This window comes from Musca domestica, unplaced genomic scaffold, assembly GCF_030504385.1.
Source record: "Musca domestica strain aabys unplaced genomic scaffold, Musca_domestica.polishedcontigs.V.1.1 36, whole genome shotgun sequence".
Lineage (NCBI taxonomy): Eukaryota > Metazoa > Arthropoda > Insecta > Diptera > Muscidae > Musca > Musca domestica.
In genome coordinates, this window is record NW_026712318.1 from 6,621,181 (window position 1) to 6,640,740 (window position 19,560).

At 34.6% G+C, this 19,560-nt stretch overlaps 2 protein-coding genes across 3 annotated transcripts in view; both read right to left on the reverse strand.

The window, feature by feature from the left end:
- Nucleotides 1-14,674, reverse strand: part of LOC101896332 (uncharacterized) — a 379,916-nt gene extending 365,242 nt beyond the window's left edge. For both annotated transcript variants that reach the window (XR_009342835.1, XM_059125896.1), the window contains exon 1: nt 14,178-14,674. The gene's annotated coding sequence lies outside the window, so the exon portion shown is untranslated. The remainder of the gene's footprint in view (nt 1-14,177) is intronic.
- On the reverse strand, nt 4,329-5,533 carry LOC131803940 (trichohyalin-like). Its single transcript, XM_059125915.1, has 2 exons — nt 4,520-5,533; nt 4,329-4,439 (listed from the first exon to the last, which is right to left on the reverse strand). The coding sequence occupies exons 1-2, from the start codon at nt 5,531-5,533 to the stop codon at nt 4,329-4,331; spliced, it is 1,125 nt and encodes a 374-aa protein (XP_058981898.1).
- Nucleotides 14,675-19,560: the final 4,886 nt, after the last annotated feature.

Genomic DNA, 19,560 nt, shown 5'->3' on the forward strand with positions numbered 1-19,560 from the left:
TACTCATACCTTTCCGAACATGAACAGCAACTTTTTCATAGGTTGCGCCTTGACTTTTGTGTATGGTTATACCTTCTGCAACTACCAATGGAAACTGTAAGCGTTCTATAGTTATTTGTTCATTCCGTTTGTACTGGAACGTTCGGCGGCACTTTTCAATGGGAGTCCACAGTAATTCTGTGGGATGTGGTTTTTTTCTTCTCGCCATTCTTCCAACACTTTCATCAGAAAATAAGATCCAAAGCGTTATTGGTTTTGTTGAGTTTCTACCAAAATCAATATGCTTCAGTATGCCAGTGGCTCCATTGACTAGGCCATCGTTGGTATCAATATTGATCGTCATCATATATTTTGCACTCAATTTTAATTTTAGTTCACTACAAAGTCCTTGCGTTTCTGAGGTCTTTAAATTGAGAACCGAACTTAAAATTTGATTCCGTTGACCGATAGCTAATGAATCTGACTTCAAAATATCGGATGCCTTGGAAACAAATTGTTCAGATGTGATTTGTTCCAATCTAAGGGAATTATAATTATCGGTTTCTTCGTTTGACAGGAATAAATGAATTGCTTCATTTGGTATCTCCGATGTTGGTATGACCCTTGACTTTATGAGCGAAACATCTTCTTCAGTCATTTCTCCAGTTGACATTCGGTTCAGTGCAAACGCGAAATCTTGGTCCTCCCTTTGTCGCATTATCTCTGTTAGCTCATTAAAGGAAAACAGATCCCACAAGCCACCCCCTGCGAGGATGTGGTATGGATTAGCAGTATTGGTACTAAATATCCATTTATCCCCAACTGGAGGCAGTTGTTTTAGATCTCCGAACAAAACTATAGAGATTCCTCCAAAGGCTTCAGTGGTTTTAAAAATCTGCCTCAGGCGTGCGTCAAGGAAACCTAACATTCTACATCCAACCATGGAGACCTCGTCTATTATGATCAATTTCAGATCTGTAAATTTAACCAAGAGCTTATTAACAAGATCACTGCTTAGTGGACGTAGCTCTCCTCGGAACTGGTTTACTGGAAGGGAAAAAAGTGAATGTAATGTCGCACCTCCAATTCCAAAAGCAGCTTTTCCGGTAGGAGCACTTAATAATACTTTTGGCAAATCCGGATTAGCGCCAGGTATAGAATTATATCTAAAAGTAACTGCCTGATAAATAGTTTTTATAAGGCGACTTTTTCCTACGCCAGCTCCTCCCGCAACATACTCATAAAATCGAACTTTCTGAACTATATTTTGTAAAAGATGTTGAAAATAAGACCGCTGTTTATTGTTCAGCGTTCTGATTAAATGCTGAAGTTCTTCGAAATTTACTAATGGTGGGAGTCTTACTAAGTGTACATTGGCTTCTGATTCCAGGTCATCTTCATGGTGGTTGTCAATGTCGAAGACATTTATATTTTCCTCTAATTCTGGAACAACCAAGGCTCTAAACTCCTCGTCTAAAAGTTGGTCACTTGTAATGTTATCGTTACTCGCATGGTCTTCACCACCATCACTGTCTTCACGAATACTTTGCAATATATCATGTAATTCACCATCCTTGAACATTTCAAACTGCTGTCGGTTCCTTTCAATTACATCCATGTAGATAGAGCAGGTATCTTCGTTGTTTCTTCCTATAATGTCTTCGTCTTCGTTACGCCATGGAAAGTATAACATAACCAATGTGCGAAAATAGTCGTCCCTGTTTAAGTCGGCCCTAAATGAGGGAAAACGAATTATAGCCGGACTTCTTCTTTTATATACGTAACCCGAATTATTTTTTAAGCGAAACAAAGCCCCGACATCATCAGGATGTTCCTCGTCATCTTCAAGAATATCTTCATCCTCCTCATCATGTTGACGATTCCTTTTGCGCAATGTCTTAGAGTATGTATAATGTGCAGCGAAATAAGCCAAACATACATCGCCTAGATTATCCGGTCTTTGAATATAATGCTCAAGTAAATTCGATACATAAATATCGGTTGAATCAGGAGAAAGATTTTGAAGCTCTTGCCTCGGTTTTAGTATGCGAACACGTTTTTCTGGCAAGAGAGTATTGACATAAACATCACTGCTGCTACACTGAGACAAATGCATTCCCAAGATATTGTAAGCTGCTTCTTGGGCTGAGACTTCGGATGCTGATATGAATTTATTACCTATATGCTGCAACTTTTGTTTTACAGAATAATTTCCTTCACGTATCTCGTTCATTGTTTCTTGCAACAAACGTGAAACACCCCGATTCGACTTGTTTATATAGTTAACTATATATGACACGCATGCATAAGCATCCAGAACAAATTGAATATCCATGTTTGCTTTGTGCATTTTTAAAATCCGCGAATTAAAAGCATTTATTGATCTGTCTTTGAAGGATCTTTTAAGAAAAATTTTAGGTTTTCTTAGAGAAGATCTGATCGCCGCAAGATATTCATCTTTGTCCATATTAATCCGTGGGTCTGCCAAAAACTGATCAAAATTATTTAATCGTTCACATTCTATATCTGTTAACTTTGCGTTAAGTAAATTATAAATTTTGTCATAGTTGCACTTATGAGCTGATAATTGTTGCTCATCTACATCATCCGAAAACGGCAAAAGAAGTTCCGTATTAGACATTGGCGGATATGGTATATGAAATCTACAGAATTTTTGACCTCTTATTTCACGTTGGCATGCTCTTCCGTGGTTGTGTTGCTGGTAGTGGACTATGTCTTGGATTTCGCTATTAGACGAATCTGTAGAAACAAATTTATCTACAAAATCCGTAACACGTTGGAAGCTATTTCGATCTGATATATCAAACAAAGGGGCATTGTTTAGCCAATATATGCCGTGGACATGAGGAGACCCTCGCTGTTGAAATTCTATTCTCCAGTAGAATTTGATTACATTAAACTCGTCGAATATTCCACCATTAACCGTGAAACTTTTGAAGAGGTGTCTTATTCTGTGGTCAAAATACCTGGAACATGTAATTGGATCTGACCTAATTAGTTCGTACCGTTTTTGGGTGCTAAATGACATTGCCTCTTCTTCGGTAATATTCCTTCCTTCTGCAATTTTTACCAATATAACGATCAATTCTGGCCATTGTGATTCAGCAGCAGAAAGAGTTATAAAGAACGTTGGAATGCCAAATTGCCTGATCATAGCCAAGACCTTCTTTTTCTCTGCCTCCCAATGTGCTGGAGAAGACCGCACGCCTTTCAAAATGTGATACCCTTCGTCGTGCTGCACTATATTTTGTATGAACCGGTCATTAAGAGCATCCGTTGCAGTATAATTGCGAGTACCAATTTTCTTCCTCAAACAAGTAGAAATACTGTTCTTGATTTTAGAAAACTCTAATTTTTTATACGAGTATAAGACTTTGTCTACCCGCGCACATCTTCTATCATAACGCCGGGCTTCAGATTTTATCAATTTTGCTATTGTCGCTGTAGATTTTCTTTTAATACCACAGTATATAGTGGGAAATGATAGCTCTTCAGAGTCCTCATCTAATAGCAAATCCATGGGTCTATGGCCTTCACCAGGAGCTATTTCAATATTTTGAATTTGAACATTTTCGACTGGAATATAATCTAAGAGGGTTTCTTGGGGGTTATGTTCTTCAATGTGATCTTCATCTAAGTTAAAATCAATGACGCTCGATAATAGACTTCGATCTTCGGAATTTGCTATAAACGGCACTTGATCAGCAGGACCCATATTGGCCAACCATTCAGATGAAATACAAATTTCATGTTTCCTGTACAATTCGGTTTCAATAAGGTATCTTGCTGCTTCGAAAATTTTGCCGGGCCGAATCGTTTCAGACATAAAATAGTGTGTGTAAGATATTCTTCGCTTCAAATGAACCTGGATAACTTCAGTTTGATCGGCCGTTCTTGGAAGGATGTTGACGGTGGAATCGAGTGAAATGGGGACATTTACTACTGCACCCCTTACAGCACACTGTCGATTATAACCCAATGAAACTATTCTCATAAAGGGAATTCGTGGCGCAACAAACCTTTCTTCCAGCGACGTCAAGCCCTGAAGTTCACTCGGAATAGCTGGAAAATGTAGACCTTCTGAGAGACACATAGAAGGAACCTTCCCCGCATTGATTATTTTGTGGCATGTGTTGCAGAATTTATATATATCGTTATCAGATGGAAACTGGTCTGAAAGGAAAAAAACTGTACTTAAATTTGGGTATTTTTGTAGAACAAATGTTTTGCGGAGAGTCTTAATTTGAGTAACAAACCAAAGACCTCCACAACAAATACAAACTTCTGTGGGTCCGCTCTTGATAATATTGCAAAAATTGGAAATTATCCTAGCTCTGCACCTCAAAGTATCTTGAATTTGTTGTTGTGACCTCGAATCCGGCGACAAATTTCTTCTCCTTGCTGAACTTCTCAGAGCTTGTCTCATGTTTATATTTTCTCTGTTTGTAGGATTCATACGATGAATAAGGACGCGGCAACTTCTCATCCTGTTTTCTGCTTCTTGCATTTGCATAGCAACTTGTCTGGTGACACGACGAGCTGAAGTGTTCCGCTCTTGTTCCATAATACGGAAAACTGGATTTCTTCGACGTACTCGGTGCATTGCTGTGTCTCTCTCTCTTTCGACTTGGCGGTATTCTTCATTTTGTCGCCGAATAGATCTTGCCAAAGAGTCCCTTTCTCGTTCCTCTCCACGATACGCCGGATCCATTCTTCGAATAGAATGGACCAAAGTGTCCCTCTGTTGTTCCTCCTCCCGGTAAGTTGGATCCATTCTCCTAATAGAGTGGGCCAAAGTGTCCCTCTGTTGTTCCTCCTCCCGGTAACTTGGATCCATTCTCCGAATAGAGTGGGACAAAGTGTCCCTCTGTTGTTCCTCCTCCCTGTAAGTTGGATCCATTCTCCTAATAGAGTGGGCCAAAGTGTCCCTCTGTTGTTCCTCCTCCCGGTATGTTGGATCCATTCTCCGAACAGATCGAGCCACAGTATCCCTCTCTTGTTCTCCTTCCCGAAATGTCGCATTCATCCGATGGATAGAGTGTGCAAGTGTATTCCTCTCTTGCTCTTCTTCGCGATACGTCGGATCCCTTCTTCGCATTGAGTGGGCTACCGTGTCCCTTTGTTGTTCCTCCTCCCTGTACGTCGGATCCATCCTTCGAACTGAATGGGCCAATGTGTCCCTCTGTTGTTCTTCTTCCCTATACGTTGGATCCATTCTTCGATTAGCGTGAGCCAAAGCATCGCGCGCCTGTTCAGTTGCTCGATAACTGGAATTCATTCGGAGAATAGAGTGTGCCAAAATATCCCGTTCTTGTTCCGCAGATCTATAGTTTACTGCTTGGCGCCGAGTTGAATGTGCTGCTCTATCCCTTTCTCGCTCATTTTCTCTATATTCAGGATCCTGTCTCCTTGTTGCTAACTGTTGAGAGTTTCTGAGCCGATCGTCATTTAAATTCCGTTCACGGTAACTGTGAAGATGTTGCCTCATAATTCGTTGACGTTGTAGTGCCGATTGTTTACGTAGTTTAGGCATAATTATTGATTGTCGAATTGGAACAGTTTTAAATCTGTATAGAAAACTTTTCAGTTATTTTCGTTGGTATTAGGTTATGTTTTGTTTAACGATTCGTTGTGAACTGATTTGTTAAAGTTGAGTTGGTTTATTATATACACAAATACTTACTGCCCAGGTAAGATGTTTTGTAAAAATCTGCGTAGAGTACCAGGTATATGAACCAAGTTGACGAGTGGGAGGGTTTTATTACCGCCAGGTATATTACATTAGTTTTATTATTATGGTTAACCTTTGTTTACTGGTAATTTAAGAGAGTTTTGATTATATAACCCACAGGTACATTTAATTATTATGTTATTGTTACCAAAATGCACTCTGTACTACCTGTAGAAACAGTACAAAAACAGGATCAAGCAAACAGAGGCAATAAAAATCACAACCATACTACCTGTGGCGATAAACTAAAATCTATTACCCTAAATTTGTGGCACAAACAATAACAACTTTTATAAACCATCATATAGGCGCTATACATACTCAAATAAAGTTGTTGCTACCGTAGACCTATAAATACAATGTCATACCCCATTGCAAACCCCAAATACTAAACGGAATATTATATAATGCTTAGCCACTGGATTAAGAACTTGTTACAAATTTCAAATAACAAATTTGGGCCAATTCCGTTTAAAATTGCGACTTACATTATCAAAATACCAAAAATCGGGAGGTACCGTTATATGGAGTCTAAAGTAAACGGGGACCTATACAGCGAATGTTTTGTCACCCGCTACAAACTTTTAATATCAATATCTTCATATCATCGGAACGATTCCGTGGAAATATGTGGCAACAAATCATCAAAATACTGGATACCAGGAGGTACCGTTATATGGGGGCTATATGAAAACGTTGACCTATACATATAATGTTACCCCCACTGGAGCTAGAATCCATTATGACTTACAAAGGCCAATTTTTAGACAAATCCGTGGAAAAATGTGGCAAAAATAATCAAAATACCGAATATCGGGAGGTACCGTTATATGGGGGCTTTATGAAAACGTTGACATATACATATAATGTTACCCCACTGGAGCCAGAATCCATTATGACTTACAAAGACCAATTTTTAGACAAATCCGTGGAAAAAGGTGGTAAAAATCACCAAAATACCGAATAACGGGAGGTACCGTTATATGGGGGCTGTATGAAAACGTTGACCTATACATATAATGTTTCCCCAATAGAGCTAGAAGTCATTATGACTTACAAAGGCCAATTTTTAGACAAATCCGTGGAAAAATGTGTCAATAATCATCAAATTATCGAATATCGGGAGGTACCGTTATATGGGGCTACATGAAAACGTGGACCTATACATAAAATGTTACCCCACTGGAGCCAGCATCCATTATGACTTACAAAGGTCAATTTTTAGACAAATCCGTGGAAAAATGTGGTAAAAATCACCAAAATACCGAATAACGGGAGGTACCGTTATATGGGGGCTACATGAAAACGTGGACCCATACATATAATGTTACCCCACTGGAGCTAGAATCCATTACGACTTACAAAGGTCAATTTTTAGACAAATCCGTGGAAAAATGTGGCAAAAATAATCAAAATACCGAATATCGGGAGGTACCGTTATATGGGGGCTATACCAAAACGTGGACCGATATATCCCATTTCCAATACCAACCATCCTAGGGACAATACACACACTTGTGCCAAATTTCAAAGGTCTACGTCAAATAATGTGGGCTCTATCGTGATTTCAACAGACAGACAGACAGACAGACGGACAGACAGACAGACAGACAGACAGACAGACGGACATCGCTAAATCGTCTTAGAATTTTATGCTGATTATGAATATATATACTTTATGAGGTCTACGACGAATATTTAGAGGTGTTACAAACGGAATGACAAAGTTAATATACCCTCCTACCCATGGTGGAGGGTATAATAAGCCTAAGGAAAACCTTGAACTGTTTGTGGCAACTGTCAACATATTTTGCTAGTCATAGATAGCAGAGCCCATCATTCTCACGAGGAAATGGTAAACTTTGTTGAGGGCACGAGCGTTCTGATGGATATTCCTATTTTTTTTAAGATTAAATTAATTTTTTTTAAGATTAAACTACAGGGTTGCCCATATTCGACGGACCCATCTGGCAACGCCATAACTTTTGACAGAGATGTCACATCGCTTAATCGCATACCGCGTATTAGTTTTTCAGTTAAAAATGTTTAATTACGAAAGAATATGTAAGGATAGAAATGAAGGACAAATAAATATATACATACATAAATAAAGAAATATGTAAGTAATACTTTAATAAAAAAACAAGTAAAAAAGCTGTAATTTCGGCCGGGCCGAACTTTGAATACCCTCTACCATTTGGAGCAAATTTGGTAATTTTCAAAAAAAAAATAAATAAATAAAAAAAATCTGTTAAAATCTTAAAAATTCTGAATGTAGCCGTATATAAGGGGCTATACGAGGACGTGGACCTGCATCGGCAACTTTTGTCATTAGCTATTACAATATTCAAAAGCGAAACTTAAAAAAAATCTGTTCATATTATAGCTAAAATCATCAAAATACCGAATATAGGGAAGTACCATGGGAATTATAAAACCTGGACCTGCGCAGACAATTTTCTGTCATACGCTGTCCATTAAGAACTTCAAATACCAAATTTCAAAGAATTCCGGTGAATAATGTCGCTAAAATCAACAAAGAACCGAATTTCGGGAGGTACAGTTATATGGGGGCTATACGAAGACGTGGACCTACATGGTCCATTTTCTGTCTCAGGCTGTAGTATCAATTACGAACTTGAAACAATTCCGGTGAGTATTGTCGCTAAAATCATCAAAATACCGAATATCGGGAGGTACCGTTATATGGGGGCTACACGAAAACGTGGACCTACCTGCATGGCCCATTTTCAATACCAAAAGTCTTGCAGACATAACATACATTTGAGCAAAATTTTGTCAATCTACTTCAATTCATTCGGATAAATCGACATAGAATTTTATGCTGATCAAAAATATATATACTTCATAGGATCTAAAATGTATATTTCGAGGTGTTACAAACGGAATGACAAACTTAATATACCCTCCATACTATGGTGGAGGGTATAACTAGTAAGGAAAAGTCAAAAGTCGGCCGGGGCCGACTAAATGATACCCTACACCACTATGCATCTTTAGTATAGCTCCAGTTACCAGCGAATTTATTTGCTTTAGAGCAGTTATTGTTTTGTTTCAGAGGGAACTAATATATGGGTGGCATATTCAATTTGACGTTGGAGAATTTTCGAGAAGGATTAAATTAAAATCAATATGTATCGGAGCCGAGTTATACAAAACGGAAACGTTTTGGGCAGATATTAGCCATTATTTGTACGATAAACTTGAAATCGGATTAATCTAAACCGATCTCGATTAAATTTGGTAGAGGTATTTTCGAGCTGTATCTGATATCCGGTATCAAATATCGTTGTCGTGGAGTGCATATTACGTATGTGATGGACTTTAATACCCCATCGGATGAAACATATATATAGGAGCTATAGGTATATATGAACCGATTTTCACCAAAATTTGAAGTTCTTGCTTCTAGACAGAATTCCGTCGGATGTGACAAAATTCAGTCAATTTGGGCTAATTTTAGCCATTTGGTGCACAATAAACATAAAATCGGATAGAGATATATATGGTAGCTATATCCCAATCTGATCCGATCTCGATAAAATTTGATATATATATATATATTTTTGAACTTCATAAGTTATGTGGTACCAAATATCATTCTTGTGGAGTGCATATTACGTGTGTGAGGGAATTAAAACCCCAAATAGGATTGAACATTTATATGGTAGCTATATCTGAACCGATTTTCTTTAAATCTAATGTTTTTGCTTCTAGACTGAATTCGGTCGTATGTACACATGAAGATAGTCAAAAGTAACTATGGATCTATCTCGCTTCCTTCTCCATTTTACAAACAAATGCACAAAGACAAAATACCCTTATCATAATATAGGGCCATACCAAAGCATGAAACTTTAAAGACAAAAACATTGAAAAAATGGGGCTGAATCATCAAAAAACCGAATATCGGTGGTGGCAGTTATATGGAGAATGTGCATCAAATACCAAATTTTAAGCAAATCCTACCTAAAATCCTGAATCGTAAAAATACAAAATATTTGGAGATACCGTCATATGAGCGCAATAGGAAAACTTGGACCTTTATATAAAATGTTCTGCAGTCGTAGGACGAACCCTTTACAAACTCTAAAATAAAGGATAAAAAGTATAAATCATTTTTGTCAACAGATGTATACCCTCAACCCATTTATTTCAATATTATGTGCCAATATTGTACATTGCGTATCTGACCCAAAGCTGATATAAGTAAATAATGTGCCAGATTTGGACCATATCGACTACTTCCTTCCCTTTATATGAGATGAGTGATAATTGTTTTGAAAATGTTGAAATATGCGTGAGTTATCAGATATAGTTGAACGAAGTGTTCCACTTCGTCTAAACTAAAAAAAATTGGCATGATCATCTAACATTTATTTAGAGATATCAGAAAGAGTGAACTGATATATTTCATCTTCACAACAGGTCTTGTGTTAGTAGAAATATTGGGATGTGTCTAGTTTGACAATACTCGGATGCCCATTTCGTGTTTAATGAGTTTCACAGTTTTTGGAAATGCTGACCCCTTTGTGAGGGAGGTACCAGAAGAATTAGACCGATATATCCATTTTCGTATCTGATTATGTATAGATAGAAATATTAGAATGTGTGAAATTTGAAAACAATTGGTTGCTTATTTCGCATATTATAAGAGATATAATTATTCAAAATTTTGACTCCCTTGTGGGAGAGGTACCAGAAGAAGTGCACCGGTGTACCCCATCTACACACCATATCTTGTGTTAAAAGATATATTGAAATGTTTAAAATTGGATGAGAATCGGATGCTTATTTCGCAATTTATCAGAGTTATAACTATTATTCAAAATTTTGACTCCCTTCTGGGAGAGGTACCAGAAGAAGTGCACCGGTATACCCCATCTACACACCATATCTTGTGTTAAAAGATATATTGAGATGTTTAAAATTGGATGAGAATCGGATGCTTATTTCGCAATTTATCAGAGTTATAACTATTAAAAATGTTGAACCTTTTTGGGGGGTAGGTACTTGATGGAGTGAGCCGATATAATACATTTTCTCACGAGATAGACAAACAATTCCTCTTTATGATCTCCATAGAATCATATTCTGAGTCGATTTAAACATGGACATCTGTCTATCCATAAAATTTTCCACATATCGTTTTTGTTTTTGAAATTTGTGGGAATTGGTCTAAATTTAGACCAATTCTTCGTCCGATATCAATTATATTGTGTGCCATATGAGTAATATTCAGTCTAGAATCAAGTTTGTCAAATTTGATGAAAAGCTGTTCAGATGTTGCTATAGCTCCCATATATAAGTTTCATACGATTTGGAATTTTAATCCTTCACAATGGTTTCATACACTCCACAACTATAATATTTGGTACCAGATATCAGGTACAAGTCGGCAAAGAGTGGACTGGCATATCCCATATTTATATTAGATCTAAGATACACGAAGTTTGAAGCTGATTGCTGATTTATTATTATTATTATTATTATTATTATTATTATTATTATTATTATTATTATTATTATTATTATTATTATTATTATTATTATTATTATTATTATTATTATTATTGTTATTATTATTATTATTATTGTTATTATTGTTATTATTATTATTATTATTATTATTATTATTATTATTATTATTATTATTATTATTATTATTATTATTATTATTATTATTATTATTATTATTATTACTATTATTATTATTATTATTATTATTATTATTATTATTATTATTATTATTATTATTATTATTATTATTATTATTATTATTATTATTATTATTATTATTATTATTATTTTATTATTATTATTATTATTATTATTATTATTATTCTTATTATTATTATTATTATTATTATTATTATTATTATTATTATATTATTATTATTATTATATTATTATTATTATTATTATTATTATTATTATTATTATTATTATTATTTTATTATTATTATTATTATTATTATTATTATTATTATTATTATTATTATTATTATTATTATTATTATTATTATATTATTATTATTATTATTATTATTATTATTATTATTATTATTATTATTATTATTATTATTATTATTATTATTATTATTATTATTATTATTATTATTATATTATTATTATTATTATTATTATTTTTATTATTTTATTATTATTATTATTTTATTATTATTTTTATTATTATTATTAATATTATTATTATTATTATTATTATTATTATTATTATTATTATTATTTTATTATTATTATTAATATTATTATTAATATTATTATTATTATTATTATTATTATTATTATTATTATTATTATTATTATTATTATTATTATTATTATTATTATTATTATTATTATTATCCAAAATTTCGTCCCCTTGGGCAGATTTATCATATTCACATCAGATCTTGTGCTGGAAAAAATATTGGGATGTGCAAAATTTCAGAGTAATTATATATCCTCATTTTAAAATTAAAGTGGGTTATAGGAATTCAAACATTTTACCTGCTGTGGACGAGGTACCAGAAGAAGTGGTCCGAACTGTACCATCTTCATTTGTTTGTAGAAATAATGGGATGCGCCGAGTTTCGAAAAAACGCAATGTTCATTTTGCATTTTAAAAGGTTATAGGCATTCAAAATTTTCACCCTTTGTTGGGGAGAGATCAGAAGGAGTAGTCCAATCTATACCATCCAAAAACCAGACCCTAGAGCTGGTAGAATTATTGAGATGTGCCAAATTTAAAGACAATCAGGCCATTATTTCATATTTTATCAGAGCTGTGATTATTCAAAATTGTAATCCTTTGTGAGAGAGGTACCAGAAGTAGTAGGCGGATATTGCCCATTTTCACACCTGACCTAGTAATGGTACCGTTCCCACATAGTGTCAACATTTTTAAAAATCATAATTTTCATAAAACTTGAAATTATTCCCCAGCTATTTTCAAACTTCTCACATCGTCATATATGCACTAACATTTGATCTAGTGCAAAAGTAGGAAATCTAGTCTCTATCCCAAAAAGTTATTCATAAATAAATGATAAAAACTGTGAGAATACCGACTTTATACATATACTTCTTTGTAGCAAATTTTAAAAAATTCGCAAACTTAACTCTCAAAAATCGAAAAATGTAGCGAATTTTTCCACAATTGTACTTTTTATACCCTTCTACTTTGAATTTCCAAGAATCGCGCCTTATCAACCTCTGATCGTTGATAAATTACTCATCATTTTACAATTTTCAATAGAAAAGATTTCATATGAATTTGTTTTTTTTAAAATACCTGAAAATTTCAAAAAAAAAAACTTAAAAAATCTTGAAATTGAATCTCAATTGTGGCGCCCAAGTTGTACCCACAGTCAGAAGAATGTATCATATTCGCCCCTACTTTAAAGTTTAAAAAAAAATCTCTGCAAAAATGTTGGTATTTTTATCATGACGTTAACTATGACGACAACAAACTGCATTTTTCCAATTTCGCAGAACGAAAGAGAACGAAATAACCATGACAGAGGGAGAGAAAATGCATTGCATTGAAAAGGTGAAATAAAAAAAAAAAGTTCATTTTGTTTTCTCAAGGTCAGATATTTGCATGCCTGTCTCTGAGAGAATGTGTGTGTGTATATATGTGTGTGTGTGATGTTCTGTGGAATTTCAAAAACACACACACACACACCCACGAAGTAATAACAGTTTGAATATCATGAATCATGTGCAGGTGGCATGTATGCATGTACATCACATGTATGTATGTATTGGTGTGCCTTAATGTATCTGCCACGCTCAGATATGAAGGGTATAATTAAGCTTATTATGTCACATCATAATGCGATGCTGATGATTTGTTATTGTCTTTAGATAACATTAGGCTTGTCTGTCCTCTGTTGAGATGAGAGGCGGAGAATGTTTAATGGCGAGCATTTATGAATTTCTACTTATCAACGTCAACGTGGTTGTTGCTGGTGTTGCTGCTGCCATGGAGTGCGTGTTATTTTATGACGTAGCAGCGGCAAGGTTAAATGGAATTCGCTTCACATTTTCATATTTTCTATGTTCCATTGGCATTCCGGACAGGAGGAGATACCAACCAACTCACTCACTCACAGTATACACACAAACACACTTTGTTGTTATAATAACCCAAACGTCCTTAGCCTTATTTTCCTTTCGCACACAAACGAACGAACGAACGCACGCACACCAACAGACGGCGGCACAAACCCACACTCACACCAACGTATTTCCATACAGTACACAGTTAGACACATTCTCATTCACAATTGTACCACTGGGGGATTTTGTTTTTGCTCTTTAAACGGCAAGCACATTATGCAACCAAATTGCTTGCTTTAATATCCTGCACAGCCTTATTTTTGGGGCCAACAACAACTTTAGGCAGCAAATTTGGACTTACATTTACTTTTTTTTGGTTGTTCCTTGTTTAGACTTTGACATTTCCATTTGATTTTCATAGAGGTTTTTGTTTTCACTTTCAGCTTTGAGGAAATTCTGCCACTTTTCCATTCAGGGATTTTTCTTTTCTTTTGTGGTTTTTCCAGCTTTTCACTTTCACTTTTATTGATTTTCAAGCCACTTGTTTTCCTTTTTTTGTGCTTCTTTGCTCTTTGGCCTTTCGTTTGCAGGGAATTTCACTTTTTTCGCAGAAAGATATGGCAAAACAGAATTGGCAAAATTTTATTTATTTCTGTTATTTTGAAAATATCTGATTTAAATTTCAAAGCAAGTATTTTTTTGAAAATATTTATTTTTCCTTTTTGTGATTCTCACAACAATAATCTCTTCACTGTTTTATTTTTGTTTTTTCTTCTACACTTTCATTTTTTCTCTCCAATTAATTCCACTTAAAACGTAAACGCGCTCATGCCAGACACCGTTCTGTTGACACGTTAACCATCGAAACTCAACTGATTCTGTAATGTGTGTTAAGTGCCTTCCGGAACATCTGAAAAATCTTTCGATTCATGTTACAGTGGTTTTTCATCTCGGCCAGCTATTGCAAAAAAAAAAAGAAACTGTGTGGAAAATACTGGGAAATTTTGCAGCGAAATTAAACTTGCGCTTTACACCGGCAATTGAGAGACAGAGAATGACAATGACAACTACGTGTAATAATTGAGAGCCAACCTCTCTCTCGCTCTGTAGTTGTCATTGCCCACATTTAACCATTCACTAGTTTTGTTTACAGATTTTCGCACAATATTTTCCATTGTTTATCATTTAACGTCTTGTAGTTTTTTTTTTTGGCAGGCCTGTTGTTTGTTGGCGGAGGGGAGGCTTCCATAAATTCTAAACAAAGTTTGCAACCCTTACTGTCATTGGTTGCACAGTGTAGCGTTGGCGTAAGAAATTTCGGGAAAAAATAAAATAAACGAAGAATAATCTATATCAAGGGAAATAATACTAGATTCCGAAAGGAATGAAGTTTGATGGTAAAACTCAGATGTATTGAAGGTACAAATAATTTTTGGGATTGACAATTTACATTTGCTCCAAGTATATTAATTCAGACATCTTGGTATTGATAATATACAAAAACAAGTAAAAAAGCTGTAAGTTCAAAAAAATAAACTCCGTTAAAAATTCTGTTAAAATCTTAAAAATACCGAATGTACCCGTATATTAGGGTCTATACGACGACGTGAACATGCAAAGGCAACTTTTGTCATAAGCTATTACAATATTCAAATGCGAAACTTGAAAAAAATTTGTTTATAATGTAGCTGAAATCAGCAAAATACCGAAGATAGGGAGGTACCATGGAGGTTATAAAACGTGGACCTACACAGACAATTTTCTGTCATAGGCCGTAGTATCCATTAAGACTTTCAAATACAAAATTTGAAATAGTTCCGGTGAATAATGTCGCTAAAATAATCAAAATATCGAATATCGGGAGGTACCGTCATATGGGGGCTATACGAAGACGTGGACCTGCACAGACAATTTTCTGTCATAGGCAATAGTATTCATTACAAACTTCAAATACAAAATTGGAAATAATTCCGGTAAATAATGTCGCTAAAATCATCAAAATACTGAATATCTGGAGGTACCGTCTATACCAAAACGTGGATCTACATAGACCATTTCCAATACCAAAAGTCCTGCAGACATAATACACATTTGAGTAAAATTTTAGATCCACGTTTTGGTATAGACCCCATATTCGGTATAACAAGTTGTTAAGAATCGCTGACTTGTTTAGAAAGTTATGACTGATAAAATTATTGAGAATTGTGGCCCTTTGTGGGTGAGGTACCAGAAGGGGTTCGCAGATATATATCATCTTCACAACAGATCTTGTTTTAGCAAAAATGTTTTGGATGTTTAAATTTAAAGATAATTGGATACTTATTTCGCTTTCTTTGAACGTTGAATGTGGGGCAGGTAGCAAAAGAAATGGCCCGATCTCTACCGTCTTTATAACAGAACTTGCGTTGATGGAAATATTGAGATGTACCAAGTCTTGAATGGAATCGGATCTTAATTTCGCTTTTTATGAACTTCGTGGTTATTCAACATTTTGAGCCTTTGTGGGGGAGGTACCAGAGGGAGTGGACATATATATCCCATCTTTACAACAGATCTTTTGTTAGTGGAAATAATAGGATGTATGAAATATAAAGATAACCTGATATTTATTTCGAATTTTATAAACGTTTTGGTCATTCAAAACTTTGACCATTTGTGGGGGAGGTACCAGAAGGAATGGACCGATCTCTACCGTTTTTATTACAGATCTTGTGTTGATAGAAATATTCAGTTGTGCCAGGTCTAAATGGAATCGGATGTTTATTTCGCGTATTATGAGCTCCATGGATATTAAAAATTTCGACCTGTTGTTGGGGACGTACTTGATGGAGTTGACCGATATTATCCACTTTTGCACCTGACAGGGAACTGACGCAAATATTTGGATTTGCAAATTTAGAGCTAAATCGGATTATCCTTTCTCTTTCTGTTCAAAAAAATTTATTTGAAAATTTCGTTGTAATTATTCAAAATGTTGACCTTGTGTGGGGGAGGTACTTGATGGAGTGGATTGATAGTGTCCATTTTCGCACCTGACATAGCTCTGACGCAAATATTAGGATTTGCAGAGTTGGAGCAAAATCGGATTATCCTGTCTTTTTCTGTGCAAAAAAAAAAAATACTTCTTTGAAAATTGTGACCTTCTGTGTGAGAGGTACCAGAAAGAGTGGACCGATATTGCCCATCTTCGAACTCGATATAAGTTTGATAATAATATTACGATGTACCAAGTTTGGATCAAATCTGATACTCCCTTCGATAGTTATCGTGCGCACCAGCCAGGCAGGCAAACAGACGGACGCACTTCGGTAGATCGACTTCAAATGTCCTGAAACGGATTTGGTCCAAAGAGACCTAGGGTCGATGAGGCACGTTTTGGCCGTATTAAATGATATACACCCTCTGTAGCCATATGGCTGAGGGTATAAAAATGGGTTTTTATAGAATATATTTCAAGGACTAGTAGACAATCCGAAGTGGATTTTTTAAGAATACTTATTTAAGGATCGACCCTTAATTTTTAAGGACCAAAGCCAAAATCATGGATTTTTTTAGAATATTTTTTGAGCGAATATCAACTTCACAAACATGGATTCATTTGGAATATTTTCCTCAGTGGCTACCAGAGCCGTAAACGTGGAATTTTTCAAGAGTATTCTACTGAATGACTACCGGAGCCGTAAACATATTTTTCTTTTAAGAATATTTACCTGAATGACTACCGGAGCCGTAAATTTGAATTTTTTTAAGAATATTTTCCTGAACGATTACCTGAGCCTTAAACTTGGATTTTTTAAAGAATATTTTTCTCAACGAAAACCGGTCCACCAAAATTGGAATTCTTAAAGAATATATTTTTTCAAGGATCAAGAGAGTCAGTGAGTGATTGAGAAAAACGTATTTTTTGGGAATATTTTTTTAATGAACCCAAGCAAAAAATTAATATTTTGAGAATATTTTTCAAGAAATATATGAGCGTAGAATGTGGTTTTATTGAAGCTATTTTTAAGGGCTATCTGGAAGTTTACAAATGTTTATTGAGACCCATCCGAGACAGAGAGGTTCCCATTTCTTATTCTGCTTTTTTTAAATGGCGCGAAAATTAAAAATAAGGAATCCTGTATCGTTCTGATTTTCACGTATCTTCATTTGATTATATTTCATTAAAAAAGTCAATTTCATCAAAAATATCACTTTTAATATAAAAATTATCAACAACCTTATACCAAAGTTCGTTGTTCATATTGACCCCAAAATATGTCTAATAATCCACGATTTTAACTCTGGTAGACCAAGGCCAAACAGTCTGCACATTTCTAGTCTGTTTCACTTTCAACCCACGACACTGTGCCACATGTCCAACTAAAGTAATTTATTACAGCAATGTACGCCAATTGTCTGTTCTGTCCTTTATTTTTGCAATTAGCATTTCCTTATCACAGTTTCGAAGTTGATGGCATTCAAATAATCATTACTTGTGCCTGAGTTTAATGGCAGTTCATAGTTTCAGATATTATCCCAGCTGCTGCTCATCCTAATAAGGCGGTGGGTAATAAAAGTTTGCGACCTTCTCAAAAAGTACTTTAAGAAAAAGTTTTGTGGTGCCTCACACATTTAATTCGTATTCAGCAAGAAAATATTAGTGTTATAAAAAGACAAAAAGAAACACTTTCAAACAAACATTAAAATAACTTTAATCCGCAGGAATATTTATTGAATTGTTGGTGGGGAGCATGTTTTGTTACTTTTGAGGGGTTGAGTTGCTAAAGCTTCTTTTGTGTCCAATGTTTATACTGGGTGTTGTTTCAGTTTTCAAGGCACTTGTTGATATATTCTTTATGAGTAAAGAATAAGAATCTACACAAAGAAGAACAAATAAATGGAAAAACTATTTCAAATAGAAATTATATGAACAATATATGTTGTTTGTAATGTAGTTTAAAGTTATACGAATGTACATGCATATCAATATGTACAATTGTGTCAATCAATGTTTTCCAAAAAAAAAAAAAAAAAATATGGTAAAATCACCAAGAACTGTAATATTTCGAATTGGTGGGGAGAAGTAGCCCTCAATATCCAAATTTATCGTTACAAGTGGTAAACGAGTGCTCTTTAATATATTGTAAATTATTGGTAGGCAAAACTATTTTTAAGAAATTAAATGTATATTAATATATTTTTGGAAATTCGAATACGAAAATTATTTAAATGTATTCAATATTGTACCCCATTCGTATTTGAGGAAATAGTAGAGCAAGAACTATTAAATTTGGAATTAGGGTTACTGAAATAGGTACGACGAATATTCCAGTGGATTTCTGGAAATTCGTACTATAAGTGTACGAAAAGTACTAAAATGAACTACATTTGGTACCTTTTCGTATCGGGTGAACGGTTTGGGCTAAAAACTTGAAATTTGGAATGGGAATCTAGGTTGAGGAGTAGAGTCGATGTAAGGAGGTAGTTTACTCATGTATATGAAAAGTACTAAACGGTACTAAATTTAGAACAATTTGAATTTCGGGGAACGGATGGAGATGAAATCCTGAAATTTGAAATTAACATTATCGACGGAGTGTAGGATTGGGATATGGAGGAAGTTTCCGAAATTGGTACTTATGTGCACGAAAAATACTAAATGGTATTAAGTTTGGTACAATTTAGATTTAGGTGAACAAATAGAGCTGGAATTCTGGAATTTAAAAATAAAATTACTATTGCTTTGTAGAAGTGAGGAATAT